This window comes from Fistularia commersonii, chromosome 12 (genome assembly GCF_037954325.1).
Source record: "Fistularia commersonii isolate RoL2024-O1a breed Wild chromosome 12, RoL_Fcom_v1.0, whole genome shotgun sequence".
Taxonomy (NCBI): domain Eukaryota; kingdom Metazoa; phylum Chordata; class Actinopteri; order Syngnathiformes; family Fistulariidae; genus Fistularia; species Fistularia commersonii.
The window spans coordinates 6,186,578-6,206,291 of record NC_141295.1 but is presented as its reverse complement, the minus strand read 5'-3'; the positions used below and the strand labels follow the sequence as shown (position 1 = coordinate 6,206,291).

Genomic DNA, 19,714 nt, shown 5'->3' with positions numbered 1-19,714 from the left:
ACACACACACACACACACACACACACACTGAGGTGAGTTTCAGGGAATCTTCATGTCATGCTGTCTCAAAAACATGTTTTTGTAAGCAAGTTAGTCGGTGCTTGGATGCTGTTGACACTTAGTTGGTGTGACTGGTTGCAACTAACTCATTGCAAAATGATGAAACCTGCAGAATAAGCTTTAAAATAAGTGTTGTGACCGCGGAATAGAAGCTAGAAGCTTTTCATTGAATGGAGAAACGTTTCCAACACGAGTATTAGTCGTAGTGTTTCCTCTCTGTCTGTGGAGATACTGTCCATCATACTAACCAGGAGAGCAGTGAGCAGATCTTCTCGGCCTTCATGTTTAGTTTGGATACATTCTAGATCCCTTTCTAGTCAGAACTTGTCTGGAAGCGCAGAAACTCCATGGGAAGTGACTGGCAGGTTCTGCTTATCATGCTTTTGGTTTTGATCGGTGGACGTCACTTCAGTTCTGCTCTGCAGTTCTGAACAGTTGAACCTTCAGAGCTCCACGAAGGAGAATCCAAAGGTTTCTGCTGTGTCTGAACTCAGGGTGAAAAGAGTGTGTCCTCTGCCGGGACGTCGAGTACAGCTTCACTTCGAGGAACAAGTTGGAGCGCACGGAGCCGGGCACGTGGTCGGTGTCTGATCTTCCAGACTGTTTTCCTTCTTCTTCATTGAACTGACTTGGGTTCAGGACTGTCTCTGGACCAGATTGCAACCCGGAATATTCAAAATAGTACTTGTGTGTTGTTCGTAATTACGGAGTGACTTGAGCTGCCACCTTGTGTCGGCGGAGGGGTTTGGACGGCTCAGCGGTCCGAGGAGGTAACTTGTCAAGGGCTCTGTGCGCCTGGAAGGGTCTTAAAGGTCTCGCTTCTCTTGGGCTCACCACCCGTAGGAGGGTCGGGTGCTTTGAGAGCCAGGGTTGGTCCTCGGGGGTCTCGACCCTCGGCCGCAGAAGCTGGCTCTAGACTTGTCGCCTTATTTACCGGTCGTCTACGTCTACGTTTGTGAGCAAAGGGACGAGGTCCCGGATCGGAGAGGCCCAGTGAGCTCACCGCAGGAGATGCGTCAGGATGCCTCCCTGACGCCTCCCTGCTGAGGAGTCCTGGGAATGTCCAACCTGTGGAAGACCCAGGACACACTGGAGAGACTCTCAGCTCTTCCGGGACGCCTTGGGATCGTCCCGGAAGAGCTGGACCAAGTGTCCGGGGAGAGGGAACCTGACCCTGGGGAAAGCATAAGTAGATGGCCAAATGGTAAAATCAGTGAATTATGCAGTATAATGGGTATTATGCTATATTTTATTACAACATGTCCTCTGTCAGACGGTGCATCAATCAAACAGTCGATTTCTTTCGGACGGCAGAAAATATTAATAACTGGAATACAGTGACCAACTGCAGAACATGAAGCAGTGGTATTGGTGTGGTCCTATGGAGCTACTCTTTGGTGTGTGGGATGGTTGGAAGAACAAGAGCACGGATGAGTGTAGCTTTCTGAAGAGAAGTGGATGGGATGGTGTCAGAGCGGCCCAGCGGTCTCAGGACCGTGGGAGTGATCTGACCGGTATGGTCCCTCCTGTCCGTGGTCCGGTGCAGGTCATCTTCACACGGAGCTCGGTGGACGGGCTGAAGATGGCGTCTTCTACAGCCTGCAGCCTTTGGTGGACAGCTCACGTGCCGCCTCGGTGAGGCGCTGGCATTTGTCCCGTAGGCCGGAACCGCCGGAACATTCTGCAGGGGACGGCCAGCGCTCCACCCACGTGTCCTTCCCAAGCATGTAGATGAACCTGATGGCAGAGAGAGAGTTAGACCTGGTCCTTCGAGGCTCCACAAGACCTCCTCCAGGCTGGAGAACCTTCGCAACGGCGGCTCCTTACTGGTTGGTGTCCTTGTCCGCCTCCCAGCGGTCCTCCTTGGGGCCGATGAGGAGGTACTGCGAGCCGGGCGTCAGGCGGAGGCCCTCCCTGCAGACCCCGTGAGACATGAAGAACCTCCTCTGACCTGCTACCACTCCGTCCTCCACACCTGAGCAGACACAGATGAGTCAGCGCGTTTGGGAGAGAAGACGAGTCCGAGTTGTGCGAGTCCCGTTTGCTCACCTAGCTTGATAACTTGTGTGATCTCCATCTGGTACTTGTCGTAGTAGCTCTGGTCTACACTCAGCACCTTCACCTGGAAAACTGAAGCACAGTTTGAGTCAAACCCAGCAAGTGAAGAAAAGTCTTCTAGCAGAGTGAGAAGCAGGAGGTACCGTGATGTAAGGACTTGCAGGCGAAGGTCTCTCTCTCTTTGTTGGAGAAGATCTCCTGGTCGGTCTTGGAGACGGCGCAGTCGCCTGTGGTTGAGGAGGACAAACAAACATGGAGTCCACAGACACCAAAGATGGCGGCGGAAGCTGCGGTGGGAAGCGGCGGCAGCAGATGTGTCACCTTGAGTGCAGCGGCAGACGTTCTCCCTGCAGATGGTGTCCAGAGCCTCCCTGTCCTCGCTGGGCCTGTAGGTTCTACTGCAGCGGTGGTCTGAAACACGGATGGAAGTTCAGTCCAACCAGGACCAGAACATGGCGGCTCCATTGGACGCCAGAAGGAGCTGCTTTACATCCAGGAGGAGAAGCTTAGCCTTCTGGTTTCGCCGTCCTACCTGGGTTGTAATACTCGTACACGGTGACGGAGGACGGCTGGAGGAGCCCCACCTTGAAGGCCTGCTGAAGCCTGAAGGTCACCACCTCTACCTCCTTGTGAGAAACCTGATCAGAAGGGATAGTGATTTAGCAGCAGTTCAATCAAAGTCTTGCAGGTGTTTAAGATGCCCCTTCTTAAAAGTCCTTCCTCCCAGAAGGAGCTCCTTCTCATCTGTAGATCTTGTTCATCTAAGTTGGTTTCCCAGTTTACATCCCATCTGAAGAGAGTCTGGACCTCAGGCTCTTCTGGACTGGTACCTTGAAGAGGTGGATGATCAGAGAACCCCTGTCACTCAGGTTATCCACAATCTGGAAGTGGCTGATGTAGCGGTCCACAGAGTTGGAGAGCTGAGGAGACATTGAGAGAACATTCAGACCCTCATGACAATCAAGATATCTGGCATGAGAAAGGCAAAAGTGTCCAAAGAAGAATTGCAGCAGAGATTTTCTGAAGGACTGGAGGTACCCTCTCCAGGTCAGAGTTGTCGGGGGTGAAGCCGGTGGGCAGACTGACGTCCAGGATGACCATCCTGACATCTGAGGGTCCCAAAGCCCTGGAGAAAAACACCAGAGGAGATCAGACTGACCTTCCTGACCGCCTTTTCAAATCAAAAGCTGCAATTGACAAGAGGCCTCCAAAATAAACCCAGCCGGATACGACTGTCGGTCCAACAGCTGTGGACGGAGCGGCGGCTCACCGGACGTTGATGGTGATCTGGAAGGACTTTTCTACGTTGGCGGGAGGCTTTTCTGTTGGGAGACAGAAGAAGAAGAAGATCAGACCTGCCTCCACGGCTCCCACATCTGCATCTGGTTCTGGGTGGAAGGACTGCTGGGAGTTACCGCTGGACTCCTGGATGGAGACGCTGAGCTCAAAGTGCTCGCAGGGCTTCTTCTCATCCACCTCGTACATCTGGTTGTAGTAGGTCACGGCCTTGGACCACAGGTCATGTGACAGGACAGAAGAGAAAGACGCCAGGTCAGTGACGGTATGACGAGATGGACACGAACACCGATCTAGACACTCCATCTTCTCACCTCCAGCACCCCCTGACCGGTGCCCTTGGCGACCACTTCCAGGTCCAGATGAGTAGGAAGCTGCGCATCACATGGAGAACATCATGATCACACAGAGTCAAAACCAGAGACTCATATTTGTGATGCGTGAATCACAAATCATTCGTAGATGTTGAGCAGCCTTACTCTAGATGTGCGAGCAAGGTAGGCACTCTCTCGGTTGAAATGGTGATGGACCTCCTTGCGTCCTGACATCTTGATGTCCACGTTCAGAATGAAGTCCTTGGGGTCAGGTACCTTGACCATGTACTCTGACAGTGCCTGTAGGACCACCATGGTGGACTGGGGAACAGAACAACAAGCTGAGATCATGATGTTCGCTTCATGTATCGGGTCATTCCATGGGTCAGGATCCAAACTGGATCCCTCAACTGACTCAAACTCAAACTGGAAGTTGAATGTGTGATGCTCAATAGTGTTAGTGGCCTTGCTGCACGGCTGGGATGAGAGTTAGAAGAGAACTTCCGGAGTGAGTTAGATGAAGTGATGCGGAATATCCCAAGAGGAGAGAGAGTGGTAATTTGCTCAGACTTCAATGGACATGTTGATGCAGACAATAGAGGGGATGAAGAAGTGATGGGACTTTGGGAGAGTAGTCTTAGGGGGTAACTCTGTTTGGACTCAGTGACAGATGGAGGCTTCCAGGTACCTGAGTAGATCCATAGCCTCCTCCTCTCCTCCGCTGGCTGCTCAGCCACTTGAAGGGAGCTACTGCTTCTTCCATTCTTCCCATCTTCACCAGGGCCAGCAGGGCGTAGCCTGTGGCCTCCAGGGTGAACAAATGATTTTGTGTGTCCGGCCAGTAGCTGTGACCTGGAAAGTACATGTCCAGATTAGAGGTCTTTACAGGTCCACATGAATCCCAGGATCCAAGACCTGGCCTGGTACCTGTGCCCAATCGGATATGTGGTTTATAAGGTCTGGGTGGTGTGTTCTACAACATGTGTAGTTCTGGAGTGGATTGAAGGAAACCTTTAATGATAAAAGCTGTCTCTTCTTCTGACTTAGTTGTGTGTGTGTGTGTGTGTGTGAGTGTGTATAAATTCCATATCGATCACTGTAAACCAAATACTTGGATCTGCAGCTCTGAGTAGAAGGAGGTTCAGGTTGATTGGCGTTGCTTTTCCCCGCAGAGCCAGAGCGTAGGTGGCGATGGCCACGGTGTAGGGTCTCCTTTGTGGGTACTTGATCGTTCTGATGAGATACTTATCTGCATGGTGTAAGATGGCCTTCAACAGATGACACATTGTCATTGTAGATCAAATCAAACTTCATCACGTAAAAAGCTACAAATGCTCGTTCGGCTTGTCACCTGCAGATCACCACCAGGGCACTGGATACCGGCTTGCTGCGCTTCTGCAAGCGCAATCACAGCGAAGGCTGTCAGGGTTACCTGATGGTCGTCGCCGCGGAGACCACCCTATAAGGCATACATGAAGCGACTCCATCATCAGAGGGCCGCCATGTTGTCTAAAGGTGTGTGTCTGAGTGTCTCACAGTTAAGGTAGTGCTGTAAACAGGGTTGTTCTCCACAAAGTTGCCCCTTGGTTGTCTCATCTTGTTCTTCACTAGGTAGTTCAGAGGCTCACAAATATGTTTATTGGCGACGCTGATGAGAGAGCTGGCCATGGAGAACACCTTCACCACGTAGGCCGTGATCCTGAGTTTCGAGCAGACAGCGGTTAGTCTCAGTAATCCTTATTCTTAACTGTCACTTCATTTGAAACAAGGGGAGGGAAAAGTTATCAAGGAAGATACAAGTAAACTTCGCAGGGATTTGGGGGAGTAGTAGAAGCAGAATGCACAGTGTCCTGGTGATGGATGCAAACAGATGCTTCTTCTCAGTAAACAACCAAGTCAGCTTCTTGAAACAAAGTGTCCAGGTACTGAATTGCCCCGCAGAGCATAGTGCAAGGAGTTGCTGACAAGGCAGAGGGAGACCAGGGGACAAGAGTTTCTTTGGTGGACCAGCTTCCATTCATGTTGGGGAATGACTCAGGCATTGGATGGCATTGGATGACTTGGATTTTTTCCCAAGATCAAGTGTATTTGCCACCTTCACCACTGGACAACACTTACCCTCTACCCTGTTGTTGCTCTTAAACCACGGACCTCTTTTTGGAGCCTGTGTATGTTTGCTTTGAGTTTTAGGTTACCATTAACGAGTTAAACCTGTTTTGGTTGGTATGGAGCCTGACCTTACCATGTACTTGCACCTTTTCCTCTGTAGGGGGGGTAAGAACCATCACTCCCTCTGTACACCAGCTGTTTCCCATAGCCTGAAAATACACAACTCTTTACTTTTCTTCATTCAGTCGCTGGGAAGAAGGTTTACTGTTCGATGTCTGGGTCTCATCTGACGGTACAGCGAGCAGGAGCTGCGTCATCTTGCACCACTTGCTCCTGCATGTTAGTCCCCTTCACTACAATGGACAGAAGGGAAGGGCAAGAGCCTCACCTCTTGTGATGTATTTCAGAGCCTCTTCCCTACGTTTGCCCCCCATACTCTCCCAGTTGTTGGTTCGGTCCAAGTAGAGTGCTGCGATGAGAGGCAGTGTGATGGTGGCCAGGTTTTGCTCCACGCAGCCACCAGGCATCCGGATCAGAGCCGCCAAAGAATCTTCACTGATAGAGTTGTCAATGCTGTCGGCCAACAGATTCCCTGAGGAAGGAGGAAGAGAAACCAGGATCAAGGCTACCTCTGAGGTTGTTTGAACCAGCCCCATGTCCCAAATGAACAAAGAGGAGGGAGATTCGACTTGTGTCTGATTTTCTGTTGCCCAAACAAAGAGTCATTTGTGTTCCCAGGTATTTCCTCCTTGTTGTCAGAGACTGACCTCTGATATTGATGTAGGTCTCCGGCACTGAGTTGGGAACCACCGACTCCAACTTGACCTTTTCCAGGCGAACTGTCTGAGTTCCTGCAGAGGACGGAAGTAGAAAGGTTCAGTGATTTTCTTGGTATTCTGCGCTTGTGGCTCCTAAACATCCCTGTCATGCTTGAACTGGGACTGGGGAAAGAACCCAGGGAGACAGTGGTTTTGGTCCTGAAAACCTTCTGCAATGTCAAGCATAAAACTCCCGGGTACATAAAGAACGTCAAGCACTCAGAGTCGTTATGCAACCGTACTTCCTGAATCTCAGAAACCCAAAGAATGTCTGATGATGTGAAGGAGAAGTTTAAGGCATGTCAGCTGAGATGAACAGATGCTGAGGGCCTCCTCACCTCCCTCAGCGGCCGGGTTCAGAACCACACTCCTGACCTCGGTCTTCTGCACTCCTTCCATCTGCAGTGAGAAATGACTCCGTCACCTGGGTGTCCCGATGCTCCTGACCGACCAGCTCTTCCCTCATCACCAAAAGTCACTCACCACCACCCGGAGCATCTTCTGGATGCGGTCCCCGCCCATCAAGTCCCTGCCAACCACCGCCACCTCCAGGGGAAGCTTCCCCACCTCCAGGGGAACGATGGTATACGGCACCGCCTTGGAAGAGCCCGCCGGCAGCACCAGTTCCGTGATGTGTTTGTCTTTGAAGGCCACGCTGCACATCCCATCGGTCTTGGACAGGATCACCCTCACCTGAGTCCCAACCCGGCAGGAGAAGACTATTAGATATGGATTTAGATCAGTCCATCCATCCATCCGACTGACCCCTCCATCCCTCTGCTCTGATTTGGTTATTTTCATCAGAACATCTAAGCAGTTCTAGGTGACAGAGACCTCCAGCAGCAATCCTGCTGTTCCTGCTGGAGATCAGTCTCAAACACATTTCTTTGGGGACTCTTCGGGTGTTGAGTGATTGCTGAGACTCTGTCTTGGGGCTTTTTCTTGATGTTCAGCCTGTTCCTGCTGCCTTGGTCACCACACTTGTTTCCCCTTTGCTTGTCTCCCTCCAACGACAACATCTGTTGCTGCATCTCTTGAAGATGGTCTCACACCTGTTGGGTGTGTCATGCTTAAATTTGCTGATCTCCAGATAGCTGTCTGGTGACTTCTGAGGTTATGCGCTCTTTTGACTTTTGTCATTTGTAGCTCTTTTAACTGTCACCTCCTAGTGAAGAGCCCATTCTAGCAGCGGTATGGTTTCATGCCTGGAACAAGAACTACAATATTTGCTTTAAGAATGCAGGTAGAGAAGTAATGAGAGAGTGGCTGCTGCATTGTGCTTTTGTGGAACTAGAAAAAGCATATGACAGGGTGACAGGAGGTGAACTATCGTACTGTATGAGGAAGTCTGGAGAGGCAGAAAGATATAGACTGGTGCAGGACATGTATGCAAGAAGTGAGGCTGTAAGTTTGACAGAGAAGTTCAAGGTGGAGGTGGGACTCCATCAGGGATCAGTTCTGAGCCCCTTCTTGAGTGCAGTGGTGATGGACAGGCTGGCACATGAGGCTAGACAGGGATCTACATGAACCATGGCGTTGGCAGATGACATTGTGATCTGTAGTGCAGGAAAAACGTGGGGGAAAATCTAGAGAGGTGGAGGTATGCTCTGGACAGGAGAGGAATTGAGGTTAGTCGCAGCAAGACAGAATATATGTTTGTGAATGAGAGGAACCCGGGTGGAACAGTGAGGCTACAGGGAGTGGAGATCAAGAAGGTGAAGGATTTCAAGGACATGGGGTCAACAGTCCAGAGCAACGGAGTGTGGAAAAGAGTTGAAGAACAATGTTCAAGCAGGTTGGAATGACTGGAGAAAAGTGTCTGGGGTTATAAAAGAGTATCAGCCAGAGTCAAAGGAAAGGTGTACAAGACGCTGGTGACCAGTGATGCTGTATGGTTTGGAGACAGTGGTGTTGAAGAGAAGACAGGAAGCAGAGCTGGAGGTCGCAGAGATTAAGGTGTTGGGGTTCTCTTTGGGAGTGACCAGGATGGATATGATCAGGAGCGAGTCAATCAGAGGACGACACGTTAGATGTTTCAGAGATTAGGTCACCGGCCAGACTGAGATGGTCTGGACCTGTACGGAGGAGGGATAATGAATACAGGTTGGACGATGCTGAGGTTAGAAATGTCAGGCAGGAGGTCTTGAGGAAGACCAAAGAGAAGATTTATGGATGTAGTGACGGAGGACATGAAGTTAGTTGACATGAGAAAGGAGAATGTAGAAAACAGGGTTAGATGGAGGAGGTTGTTTTGCTGTGGAGACCCCTGACGGAAGCAGCTAAAGGGAAAAGAAGAAAGTGAAGAGCCCTTTCTGAACCCTGGACAGATCAAATTAGCAGCGTCTTCCCCTCTGTGCCTTGGTCTCCCTGCTTCCTCAACAACCCGCCATTCCTGACAGTCTAAAAGCCGAGAGCCAAAGTTCAGAGAGCGGTAGCCTCACGTGCATGTCCTCGTCGCCGTAGTTATGGACCACAGCTTTGATCTCGAGCTGCTCGTTCCTGGCCACCGAGTAGGGCAGCCTCAGGTCCACGAAGAAACGCTTCCACGCTCTGATATTGAAAGGCTGGGCCACACAGAAACCTGGAGGCGTCGACATGGAAACCGGCAAGGGACTGAGGAACTGCCGAGGTTACACCACGGGATGATGGAGAGTCCGGTCTTACCAGACCAGGCAAGAACCAGGACATGATCTCCTCCTACCTGTGCCAGGTGACGAACTGATAGCCATCACTCCCCACTGGGTGATGCTGTCTGGCAGAGCATGGGTCATCACTGTAGACGCCAACCTGACGGATCACGGTTTGGGATCAAAACCAGGAACGTCAAGCTCCTTCTCTTCTGGAAAGCTACCAGGTGGCCGTGCCTTCCGAAGCCCGGTCCTTCCATCTTTACATGTATGTTTTGATTTATCTCTATTTGTTCTTTGTGCGTAGCAGGAGGTTTTATCTCCACCAGCACCAGTCAATAATTCACTCGATGAAAAACAACAACAAGAATGTTTCTGCTTGAACTTACTGACGCTCAGTGCAAACAACAACGTGGCACACACACCCTGGTAACACTGTCCTGTTTGTTTAGATGACTCCGAGCACTTTTTATCTGGGAAAATCCAGCCTGACGCAACTTGGGAGTCAGAGTGTTGTGGAAGAGATTCAAAGTGTGTGTCTGTGTGTGTGTGTGTGTGTGTGTGTGTGTGTGTGTGACTCACCCGTCTCCCTCTCTGTTGTTGGGCAGATCAACATCTGTCCACAGCCACGACTCGTAGAACTTGAAACGTAGGTATAATTCGGATTCGTCCTCGTACTCCTCGTAGTCTTCGTAGTCAGTGTTTTCCACAGTCGTTCCTTGTCTTGATGATGAGCCCATTGATTCTTCCATTTCCTTCCTGACCATGGGTGGTCCAGGTAGACCAGGTAGACCAGGTAGACCAGGTAGACCAGGCATTTCCATCCTCCTATCTGTGTCCAGAAATCATTAGCAAGGTTAATCACAGTCCGCTCATGTTACACTTGAAGTGTCCCAACTGACTCTCTCTATCCCAGAGATACATTCAGAAATGACCCACAAAAAGCCGATTTCAGTCTGAGACGTGTCCATTTGACAAAATGGAAACCTTAAAGGTGGAGTTCCTGACATGGTTGACAGCCGCAGTAGGTGTCTTGAGGGGTTACATTGCGTTAGAGTCACTTTGCAGATGCTTTTATCCAAAGTGACTGACAGTGGAGATGCCTGGGATTGAACCCAGAACTTGTACTCTCGTGACTAGTGTCCATGCACTCCACCACTGAGCTACATACGACACAGGTTACTTTTAAACTGCTCAACGACACTTCGACAGGCTAGGAGGAGGCTTAGAATTCTGCTGGGAACGTTTGCTTATCTCCACTCCAAGCAATCTGTGCCCTTTCGGTTGTAACTTCAGTTCCCTGCGAAAGCTTTTACAGCAGCGCCCTCGACTCGGGATCTCAACCCTGACATTTCAGAGGCTTCACTCCTCTTTGCCAGAAAGTGATGACTGTAAACAACACCGGTGAAGATGCATGCATTATTTACCGTCTTGTCTCAAAAGGGGCTCGATGTGGGGATGTAAATGTATTCTCCCACCCATGGGGTCTCTCAGAAGGCGGGTGGTGGTGGGTTCAGGTGTGGGGAGGGGAGCTGTGGTGGGCCTGCTCTGGTCAATCTCCTGGCCCCTGTAGGTGGCGCAGCAGTAGCGAAAAGCCTGGATGCACTCCCAGCCTTCAGTGATGTAGAGGGAGCGGCGGGTGCAGGAGTAGGACATGGGGATGTTCTTCAGGCCGTCTCTGCAGCAACGCTGCAACAGCTTCTCTTTGTAGTGGTTCTCTGCAGGGAGCAGAGGAGGAAGAGGAGATGTCTGCATCGGTCAGGTGATGATACCGACGTCGATGTGTTAGCCTGCCTCCAAGAACAAGGAGGGTGGGGTTGGAGCTGTCAGATGTAGACCAAAGAGAGGATTTTTGGATGTAGTGAAGTTAGTTGGGTGAGAGAAGAAGATACAGATAATAGGTTTGGATGGAGGAGGTTGATTCGCTGTGGCAACGCCTGAAGGGGTCATGCTGAAAAATCTGATTTCCCCAGCCAGATACTGCTGGTAACAAGTCCGGCTCTGCCAAAGACCAAGACGAGTTGATCGTCCGCTCTGTGATGAAATGCTCGACTTTGCCCTGAGGGACACACAATTGTAAACAAGGCGATGTGCTACTACCACATGTTATCAGAGGTCTGGCAAACATTCCCTCACAGCAGAAGATGCAGTATATATAAAGGTAGTGGCTCTTGTCCACTTTTGAAGAAAATAAAGTGCCCGGGTCCATCAGTAGACTCCTGCCTTGGCAGAGATTTGCTGCTGTCCTGGTATCAAACCCACCCCTGATCAGAATATGGATGGGAAGGTTGGATACCACTAAAAGACAAAGATCTAACACCCCTGTCAGGTCGGAGGAGTCCTCCAGTGGTAGAACACTCACCCAGCTGAGCTTTCCTCTCTAATAACTCAGCAGAGCGCCTCCTCCTGGCTCTGCCTGGACAATCCAGTTCTGGAGGGGAGAAGAGACATGCATCAGTAGAGATTCCCTGACCTCTAACAAGGTCCAGCTAGTCCAGCATCTTCAGAGCTTTTGATTCGTTTGACGGAGTTAGTCATCAGCATGTGAAGGAGATAGTCAGGTGCAGTGACAGGTTCAAGATGAGTCTGAGATTTGTTTGAGCTCGGATTACATTTCTCAGTGGACGTTTCTACACACCGCCTGTTGGAAAATCACAGATCCAGTATTTCGTAATGTTCAGCAAACACACGGGGCAGGAGTACAAGTCTTGAGTCAATCCCTCCCTGCTTCTCCTCCAGAGAGTCAATGTAATCAAACCTTCTTTCTTAACTTAATTTCTTCTTGTCACTGTTTGCTGATCTTTGAAGATCTTCACAAATTGAAGATATGAATCCAAGATGGGAGGTTCTTCAAATGTCATCATCTTGCCTTCCTTCTACCTGATGAGGGCTGAGAATTGTGTCTTTGCTGGTTGGAGTTGGTTGTTGGATGATTCCAGCACCGATCAGCAGATCATAACCCTTAATAATCTTGTTGACAGACATATGGAGAACAACTGGACTCTGAGTTTTTCCTCCCATTTATAAACCACATGGGACTTATCTGATCCATGTATGGACTAGAAACTGTTCCAATGACCAAAAGACAGCAGGCAGAACTAGAGGTTGCAGAGATGAAGATGTTGAGGTTCTCTTTGGGAGTGACCAGGATGAAGAGGATCAGGAATGAGTCTATCAGAGGGACGGCACATGTTAGATGTTTTGGAGAGAAGGTCAGAGAAGCCAGACTGAGATGGTTGGGTCATGTACAGAGAAGAGATAGTGAATATATTGGTAGACGGATGCTGGAATTGGAGCTGCCAGGCAGGAGGTCTGGAGGAAGACCAAAGAGAAGATTTATGGACGTAGTGAGAGAAGATATGAAGGTAGTTGGTGTGAGAGAGGAGGATCCAGAGAATAGGGTTAGATGGAGAAAGTTGACTCGCTGTGGCGACACCTGACAGGAAAAGCCCAAAGAAGAAGAAGAAGATGGGACTTATCTGATCCAAACGGTTTCACCCTAACGCATGATTCTAGAAGGATTAGAACAGCTCTGGGTCTCAGGTACCTCCCCTGATCCGGCTCTGGCTCCCTGAGTTGGAGGCATACAGCAGTCCTGCATGCTCGAACACATTCATACCACTTCGGCCTCCCCCACGGGTGCAGCCAATGTCTGCCTGCTCCACCACGTTCCAGATCTGAACACAAAGTCGGTGTTGTCTTTGAGAATGAGGAGTTTGGTAGTGTGAAGTACCCTGCAGTAGCTGATATTCCCCAATGACCCAACTACAATGAGCACTGTCTCTCAAAGACATACCTGTCCCTGCGTGAGTCGGTTCTTGTTGAGCAGATATACAGCGTTGTCCACGGCAACCAGGCTGACCTTTGCCCCTGGGTCACCTCTGATCTTGAAAATTAAGCTCTTCCCAGGTGTGTAATCTCGAGGAATGCCGTCAGCTGGCCCGAGTTTGAGCTGGAAGAGAGTGTGAATAAATCAGCTTCAACTCAGTGACTCTAGTCTGTGTCACCTCAGAGCCTGAGGCTTCAGGAAAAGGCCTTGTCTTTAACAAAGTGGCGCTCAGTATTTGCGGTCTTGAGTTTACCGACACCTTCGGAGCAGCTGTGGTTGAACTCTTTCTGCACTTCCTGTCGACTACTCACATCTCTGACACAGGAATCGGCCACGTCCACCCAGATGGAGTCGGCCACCACCTCTTGACCGCTGTTCCAGGGGATGCTGTAAAACGCCACCACACGGAAAGACGGCATCATCTCCGGGGTGACCGTCAGCCCAACGCTGGTGACCAGCTGTCCGCTGGCAACGATGCGCTCGGCCTGGATGATTTTCCCTTTGTTGACGATCTGAGAGAGCAAAGGGAAGTCGTACCTTCATCCTTTCTCCTGTTGCTGACGTGGCGTGTCTGTCTTACCAGGTAGGTGATGTGTCTTATGGCCGCTCTGTAAGAGTCCTGTGCTGTTGACATGGTCATTTTCAGGGAGAGCCTATCCCCGACGGACACACTGGTGGCTCCTGTAGAGATGTAAAGGAAGTTGGGGAATCTTCTGTTTCGTGGGATGTAGGCTGAAATGCGATGGGTCTTTTTAGCCTGCTGCTCTGGTTTGAGGCCGGGCTGGACCGTCTCCGCCTGGAGAACCAAACCAGATACATCAGGGTTACATCAGTCAAGTAGCTACAGGATGGTACCAGGACAACATGGAGGGAGGAGTCATACAAGTAAGGGGTGATGCAGTGATACTGTAGTATTGTGTAGATTAAGTCACAGTCTGGTCAGCAAAAAGAAGCAAAAAGACATGTTTCATGATGGAGTTGCACTACTACTTGTTTTCTCAGAGTGGAAGCTCATTCCTTGTGTATGCATACGATGAAGACTCTGGACAACCATGAGAAGTTCCACTTCACTAATAGGTTTTAACCTTTGCACTGTCCTCTGTAGCTAATGGTTCTGAGATGTTCAAGTACGCTAGGATATCAGTGTTTTTTTGTTCAGGTGTATGGGTGTCAGTGAGGGACAGGGTAATTAGTTCATACTAACAGTAAGGATATGCATGTAGCCAACGGACGGCATGTTGACGGCGCCTCTTGTAGATCCATCTGAGACCAACAGCGGGTCCTGAAGATGGCTCACCTTCACCTGGACATTCTTGGCAGGGGAACCATCATGGTGACTCACCTGGATCTGGTCAGATTCAGGGAGAAATTCTCTGGGTTATTTTATCAACTAACAGGAAGTGGAGGATGAGCTGGGTGTCAAAACAACATGAGAAAAAGAACATAGATCATAGGTTGTTCAGCAGTGGTGGAGTACAAAGCCAGTGTCTGATTGAGAACCATGTTGGTAGAAGAGCAGAAGAAACCTGTGGGTTTCATCTTTTTCAGTCCTCTGGTGCGTCTTTCTGGTTATCTTAGTTCAAACAGCACTGGGAGTCAGTCCACTTCTTTCCTGATTGAGGCTCTTGTTTTGACCCACAAAGCTGCAGTTCTGTAAATGAAGCTGCAGCAGAAGGAGTTCCACCACCTCAAGATGCACCTGCTATGATTGGTCACAGTAGGAACTAAATTCTAATAAAACCTAATAGTTCCCAGTATCGACCCCTGAGGGACTCCACATTTAGTCAACTGAAACAGAACATTGGTTAAAAAATGTGATGCTTACGGTGAAGTCAAAAGGAAGTCCAGGCTTGAAGTACTCTGGTGTGTCTTTGAAGGACAGGACGTACGGAGACTCCACGATATGTATGCCTGTTCTTTCAGCTTCCACCAGATCACTTCCTTCACGGGGGAAGAGACACCTTCGATGAATGGATGCAACCTTCTGACGTGCACTTTGAACTGGTCATAACAACCGCTTTGTTTCTTGTCATATCTCAAGTCAGCGTTTGCTGAAGGTTGCTCGTCGCACATCGGCACAGGACGAGCAGACGTGGTTTCTGGTTTTCATTCTGTGTTACGAGACTTATTGAACGTTTCAGATGGTCCCTGCAGACAGAAGGTCTGGTTTCCTGTTTCCTGTCGGGAAGAGGCTCACCTGTCTTGGTGAGGACAGACGCTTTGACGTAGATAGAGCTGCCCACCAGAAACCTGATGTTGGGATACGTTCTCTTGATCTCGTCCATGGTCAGCTTGACGACTCCACCATCCAGCTGCAGGAGAGCCAGAAGGAGAGCAGGAACACACCACAAAGGTGCGGGGAACAAACAGAAGACTTGAAGTTGAATTGTCCTGGGATGTCAGTAAAACGGACCAACGCTCCTCCCCTGACCTTCTGAAAACGGCTACGACAAAAGAGCTTCTAAGCATAGTACTCTTCATGATCTGTTGTAGTAGAGGGATGCAGTTGTCTGGGCTGTTTGCAGTATTCGTAGTATTACATGTAGTACTTCCTGGGTGGTGGCAGGTTCCTACACCCTAGAACCCCAGTTGCTTTCTCATGTAGATTCAAAGGGTCTCCTTGTGGCCTTCTGACAGCGTTGGTCCATCACTGAGAACATTCTGGGATGGAAAGGCACCTCACCTCTGACACCTGCTTCACCAAAGGCAGCCTCCTCATCTCCTTGTTGATCTTCAGCCCAAACATCACGTAGGCCGTCCCCTGGACCGGCTCCCCGTACAGGTACCTGAAACATTCGTTCCAACCTCGTCTTTCCCCTCCAGTCAAAAGTGTCTGAGCCTCGTTGCTCCTCAACGTCGGGCCCTTCAAATATATCCAGAACTCTTCTCTGCGTTTGACGGATCTAACCTGGCCGAGATCTCCACCACCAGCTCGCCTTCATCGTTAACGTCCAAGAAGGACTTCCTGGGAGTCAGGGTAACGTTGAAAGCAGGAAGCACTGAAATGGAACGTGCCCCAAAAGTAAAAACTCTGAAGATGAGTGGTGATTCTGATGATGTCCCCAGCACCTTTCAAGGAGACCCACCGTATTTCTTCACCTGGAACTTGGAGGTGAACGTGTTCTGCTTCCAGTGGTCGAACCTGGCAACCACAGTCCAGGTTCCTTCACTGTCGGGCGCAAACACACAACATCTTCAAACCCCGTTCGGACGTTCACGTCAAACTCCCGATTCCCCGCTGTGTCCGGGGGGTTCAGGTGTCCACAGAAGATCTCACCTGGCAATTTCCATAAGAGGATAGGTGTCTCTGAAGACGCCGGCAGCAGCTCTGATCCTTTCGATCTGCTTGACCACCACTCCTTCTGGGTTCTGTTCACAGCACCGTCACCAGCAGAGGAGCCACAGATCAGAGTCAGACTTGAGCAGTTTCTACAAACAGTGTCTACACATAGAAGCTCCAGGTCTTGACCTGGATGTCCATGGCGATGGTGCTGTCCATGGCATTGAAGGTCGGAGACGACACAAAGGCCCTGAAATTGACTGAGGAGGAGGAGCAAAGAAACCAGGAAGGCACGAGATGAGAAGAGCATCAAAAATACTCACACCACCACCACCACCACTGTTCTGACCCTCTGAGCGATGACATCACTTCCTGTGTGACCAGAAAGACGGAGGGGAGCGTTGTTTTGGCCCCGGGTGGTGGTCTAGGTGGTTCCCACCTTTGTCTCCAGGGTTGTAGATGGGTTTGTCCGTCTGGATGAAGATGTAGCCCGAGTGGAAAGTCACCAACAGCTTCCTCTCCAGGGTGTGCTCTCCTCCAAAGTCCACCTTCAGGTAGACATGCTTGGTCTTTTTCTCATCACGATCCAGATATTCTGAGGGAAGCTGTGGAGAACCGGACAGAAACACAGGAGCGTTCAGAACCAGGAAGAACCAAGGCAGCAGCTGGAGGTCAGACATGAATCCACGTTCATGTCCATTTCTGTCCCGTCACTTCGGATCGTGAAGGGTTTACAGTCGCGTCTGTCGCAAGTGGACACTTTGTCTGAAGACCCAGAGGACAAATGAAACTCCTTCTTCTCAGCTGGCTTCCGTTTGGCCCTATAATCAAGCAGATGTTCACACACTCCCAAGGGCCGAGGCGTCACCTGGATGGGCTTCAGGAATTGGAAGTTGTTATGCTGGCCGAGTTGGATTGAGTCCTCCAGCAGCATCCTGCTTTTGGTGACGTCCATGATGGAGATGGAGACGTCAATGAGCTGCAAGATGCCGTCCGCATGCAGGTAGATGTTCTCCGGGCTGTCAGTCCTCAGCAGGTCTGGAGCCACCAGGGTGAACCTGCAGGGGTCAGGTGGGAGTTTCACCTCCTCCCGTATTGCAGACGCACAGATCGAAAACAGCTGGGATTCCTGAAGGATGGGTGAGGAACAGTCCGCCACCGCGCTCCTCCATGAGTTTAACTACAACAACAACAATCCTTGCTTGGATTCTCACAGGGGACAGAAGACTAACCTTCATTCTTCTCCTTTCCAGAGCATACTTCATCGCTCTAGACGTTCCTCCTCCAATTTTGCTCCCTGCTCGTACTACAGATCACAGTGTCATCTGCAAACATCATGGTCCATGGGGATTCCTGTCTAACCTCATCTGTCGGCCTGTCCATCACCACTGTAAACAAGAAGGGGCTCAGAACTGATCCCTGATGTTGCCCCAACTCCACCTTGAACTTCTCTGTTACCCCTACAGCACACCACACCACTGTCCCACAGCAAGCATACATGTCCTGCACCAGTCTAACTTACTTCTCTGCCACTCCAGACTTCCTCATACAATACCAGAGCTCCTCTCTCACAATGCAGCTCCCTCGGGCCTTCTCTGTACTTCTCTATTCTCAAAGCAAATACTGCATCTGTCGCACTCTTTTTAGGCATGAAGCCATACTGCTGCTCACAAATGCTAACTTCTGCTCTCAGTCTAGTTTCCTCTACTCTTTCCCATAACCTGATTGTATGACTCATCAGCTTTAGTCCTCGAGAGTTGCAGCAGTTTTGCACATCTCCATCATTCTTAATTCAATGGGCACTGGCACACTCTGGCATCACTTCACCTTGACTAATCTCTGCTACTTTGAGGTCCACAATTGTCACCTCGTCTATTCTTCATCGTCCCTCGTCTTCCTCATTCATCAGCACTTCAAAATTCTTTTTCCATCTTCCCACCCTGGGACAACTCATTTTCGTGATGGCGTGGCGCAGAAAGTAGAGCAATTGCCTTTGGAACTGAGCATTCCCAGTCTGATTCCTGGCTCCTCCCGGTGTGTCGAAGTGTTGTTGACTAAGACACTGAACCTCGAACTGCTCATGATTCATCCAAGGTGGGTTGAATGCAGACAACAAATTGATCAATGAAGTATAAATTAAAATGATCTTTCCATCAGTCAACCAAGCATACAAGTCCTCACTTGACTGTCCCTGACTCCAGGATAAGCAGTGTAGATAATGAATGAATGATAATCCACATCAACAAAGATCTTTCCAGACTGACCTTTGAACCCAAACGTTGGTGGAGATCACGCGCTCCTCCACACACACACACACACACACACACGCCGCAGTTCACACACTCTTCAACCAAGACCCTGCAGAGCTCCGTGGAGATGTTTGGACTCCCGCTGTGAGGGGAGGCTTCTGTCGGGCGACCACCAACCTGGGAGCGGAGCTCATGTCGGGGAGTAGGGGTTCCAACGGCGGGCTGCGGGAACACACAGATAGCTTTGGTTAGCGTCCACTGAGGTGTGTGAGGTGTGTGAGGCTGCGAAACCTCCACGCTCTGCCTGGGAGTTTGGTGGAATGAAAAAGAGACGGCGAGTTGGACTTACTGGTGGCGGAGGAGCTCCAAGTGTCTCTCTGGAAGGGATCTGGGGAGCCGAACGAAGAGGAGGCGGGAGACCGCCAGAGAAGATTATCAGTGTTGAATGAAATAAATAGAATTGAATAAAAAAGGAAAACACAAACAGTGAAGAAACTCACTGGATGCGGATCTTAGTCCGTGCGCCGGTTCGGCAGAAGATCAGGAGGAACACCAGGGTCTGCAGCTTCAGCCCAGCCATGGAGACGGAGCAGGAGCTTCAGTGGACTGTGGCCTCCAGAGGGGCCAGAGGCTGCTTTTATCTCACACACACACACACACACACACACACACACACACACACACACACACACACACACACACACACACACACACACACACACACACACACACAGAGGAGGGGTGAGCCAGTTGCGTCTGAACCTTTTAAAGTGATGAGGCACCAAAACAAACACCGTGAACTTTCAGCTGAAATGAATGAAGTTGGTTAATCCTGATTTTTTATCGATGGCTGGAATGCAAAACCTCTCTGCAATTTTTTTGATTTTTTGATTTTTTTTGATTTTAGCATTGAATGGAGAGAAATGGGACGGCTCCACATTTTCAGTCTGTCTGCTAGATAATCCCACTCTTTCTTTTGACCTACATGACACATGATAAAACTCCTATGTCCATTGACAATTTATATTTTATTGTATTTCTTATTCTCCCTTCTTCCACTATGATCTATTATTG

General features: G+C 49.9%; 1 protein-coding gene across 1 annotated transcript; it reads right to left on the bottom strand.

Annotated features, from left to right (window-relative positions):
• Positions 1–1,290: 1,290 nt before the first annotated feature.
• On the bottom strand, positions 1,291–19,237 carry c3b.1 (complement component c3b, tandem duplicate 1). The gene is made up of 43 exons (XM_086156658.1): positions 19,141–19,237; positions 18,990–19,028; positions 18,818–18,862; positions 17,260–17,449; positions 16,831–16,996; positions 16,581–16,651; positions 16,389–16,480; positions 16,198–16,280; positions 16,020–16,110; positions 15,795–15,897; positions 15,309–15,423; positions 14,937–15,052; positions 14,316–14,459; positions 13,692–13,907; positions 13,423–13,623; positions 13,079–13,234; positions 12,830–12,959; positions 11,645–11,713; positions 10,710–11,000; positions 9,865–10,114; positions 9,357–9,442; positions 9,097–9,236; positions 7,139–7,348; positions 6,994–7,054; positions 6,605–6,688; positions 6,226–6,429; positions 5,971–6,046; positions 5,265–5,427; positions 5,080–5,187; positions 4,840–4,996; positions 4,417–4,580; positions 3,894–4,049; positions 3,729–3,788; positions 3,534–3,624; positions 3,389–3,440; positions 3,157–3,244; positions 2,949–3,038; positions 2,651–2,756; positions 2,440–2,529; positions 2,262–2,345; positions 2,110–2,190; positions 1,888–2,035; positions 1,291–1,797 (listed from the first exon to the last, which is right to left on the bottom strand). The coding sequence occupies exons 1-43, from the start codon at positions 19,218–19,220 to the stop codon at positions 1,653–1,655; spliced, it is 5,292 nt and encodes a 1,763-aa protein (XP_086012784.1). The 5' UTR covers positions 19,221–19,237; the 3' UTR covers positions 1,291–1,652.
• Positions 19,238–19,714: the final 477 nt, after the last annotated feature.